Raw genomic sequence first — 1892 nt, 5'->3', positions numbered from 1 at the left:
AACACATACTGTGTTATAACACACACTTTGTTATCCTGCTAGAAACTCTATCAAAGACGCAGCACTCTTGTGTTGGTAATTTCAAAAAAGTCCTGTTTAAACTGAAGCAGCTGCTTACTTTTGAGATTTTAAAGGCAATGTTTCATTCAATTTGTTTCGTTTTTTTAAAAAAAATTTTTTATGTTGTTGTTGTGCTGGTTGCACCTTTCCCTCTTTGTATGTTCCTGTTTGTCTAATATTTCCTCTGGCTCCTTACAATTAAAACATTAATTAGTCGTTATAATAAAGTGAAAAGATGTAACTTATTCAACAACTTAGAGATTTATTGAGTCGGTTTTGGAGTCACTGTTGTACATTTCAGAATCAAAGAGACAAACATGGTACAAATGTACATTAAATTCACCTGTGAAAATGTTAAAATAGCACAAATAAATTAATGTTTGTGTTACATACTTTACAAAAATAAATATATATAGATGCAGATATATAAATGTGCATATGCTTAGTAATCACAACTTAAGCCTGAAGACAGGCTGAGGAATTAAATGCATTTATATTTTGTGATGAGAACCCGAGCTGTGGTGGTCCTTCTTCTTAATCCACACATGTTGTAACAGCACTAAACATGCAAAGTGCATCATGATGATTCTGGCACTGCAGCCGATGCTGTCGTTGTTTGAGGGCTGACTGTCGTATTTTTCATCTGATTCCTGTGAAAACAACATATCAGAGAGATGAGGCTGGGTTGCAAAAAAATCACAACTTTTAAAGCTTTAACAACAAAATCAACCAACTTTTTTTGTCTTATTTACTTTCTGAATAACAAAAGGATCTTGATTTGAAAAAAACTGCTTCTGTAAAACCATCAGTATTTTTAATCACTGATGTGCAGAGCCTCGCACTGATGCTCCCAAAGTGACTGTTGATGTTCCTGTTTTAACTTCACTGACTTCCTCTCTAACATTTAACTCACATTAAGTTGAACACCAGTGAATGAAAGAAAAAACATCTGTGTGACTTACAGTTTTTCTAGCAGCATTATGGTGAATTTAGACTCAGGATCGAGACACCGTTCACTCCCATCCTTCAGTGTGACACTGTAACATGTAAAGAAAGCTTTGATTTAAAACCACTTTATAAACAATCCTTATTAATGACTGAGCTCTTATTAATAATGTGCTCCTGTCACTGTGGGCACTTACATGACTTCTCTCCTGTTGCAGTATGGACGAGGCTCATCCACCTTAACTTCAGTGATGGGACCTCTTACAGACTTACTGGTGTTCAAACACCGGCACCTTGGAACAACTGGAAAACATAGAATGTGATAATTAATGTTAAACTGCTGCAGTTTCATATTTTACTTAAACATAAATATATTTAGATTGATTCATTGTCATGATTTAGCTCCTCTCAAGATGCAAAAATACACCAAAGTTTTCCATAATCTGATAAAACACACTTACTTAATGAAGTGCAAAGGGCCATGCAGGCCAGGAGAAAGATGCACTGGATGGCAACACTTGTCTTCATCTTAAAGCTTTTCAAGTATCTAGTGGAGGATCTACTGAAGGCTCAGTCTTCAACTGATTTGTTCTTCTCAGATATGAAGGATCTCTGCTGCTGTGCGTCTCCTTCACTTCTCGAGCTGCCTGAGTGTGCAGGACTGTGAGGTTCATCATCTCTGAACCTCCTTATATACACTCACAGCTACGTGGACTCTGGCCAAGGATGTCTTCCTAAGAAGTGGCTGAAAAAAATACTTTCCGATGTCTGTCCTCCCACAGTGGAAATCCTGCTGTCGCAATCCTTTGGCATTTAAACTTTATACGTTCACTTACTCGCAAAGATTTCCTGTGCCACTGGTTGATGTTGAGACCTGCCTGCCTTCA

The 1892-nt window shown here is 37.2% G+C and overlaps 1 protein-coding gene across 1 annotated transcript; it reads right to left on the bottom strand.

The window, feature by feature from the left end:
- Nucleotides 1-302: 302 nt before the first annotated feature.
- On the bottom strand, nt 303-1681 carry LOC309703000 (interleukin-8-like). The gene is made up of 4 exons (XM_082527704.1): nt 1467-1681; nt 1203-1308; nt 1023-1097; nt 303-710 (listed from the first exon to the last, which is right to left on the bottom strand). The coding sequence occupies exons 1-4, from the start codon at nt 1531-1533 to the stop codon at nt 638-640; spliced, it is 321 nt and encodes a 106-aa protein (XP_082383830.1). The 5' UTR covers nt 1534-1681; the 3' UTR covers nt 303-637.
- Between the last annotated feature and the right edge of the window lie 211 nt (nt 1682-1892).

The sequence above is a fragment of the Aulonocara stuartgranti genome (genome assembly GCF_965226115.1).
Source record: "Aulonocara stuartgranti genome assembly, chromosome: 3".
NCBI classification, from domain to species: domain Eukaryota; kingdom Metazoa; phylum Chordata; class Actinopteri; order Cichliformes; family Cichlidae; genus Aulonocara; species Aulonocara stuartgranti.
Note: the sequence above shows the minus strand (reverse complement) of the source record. Positions and strands in the feature narration are given on the sequence as shown.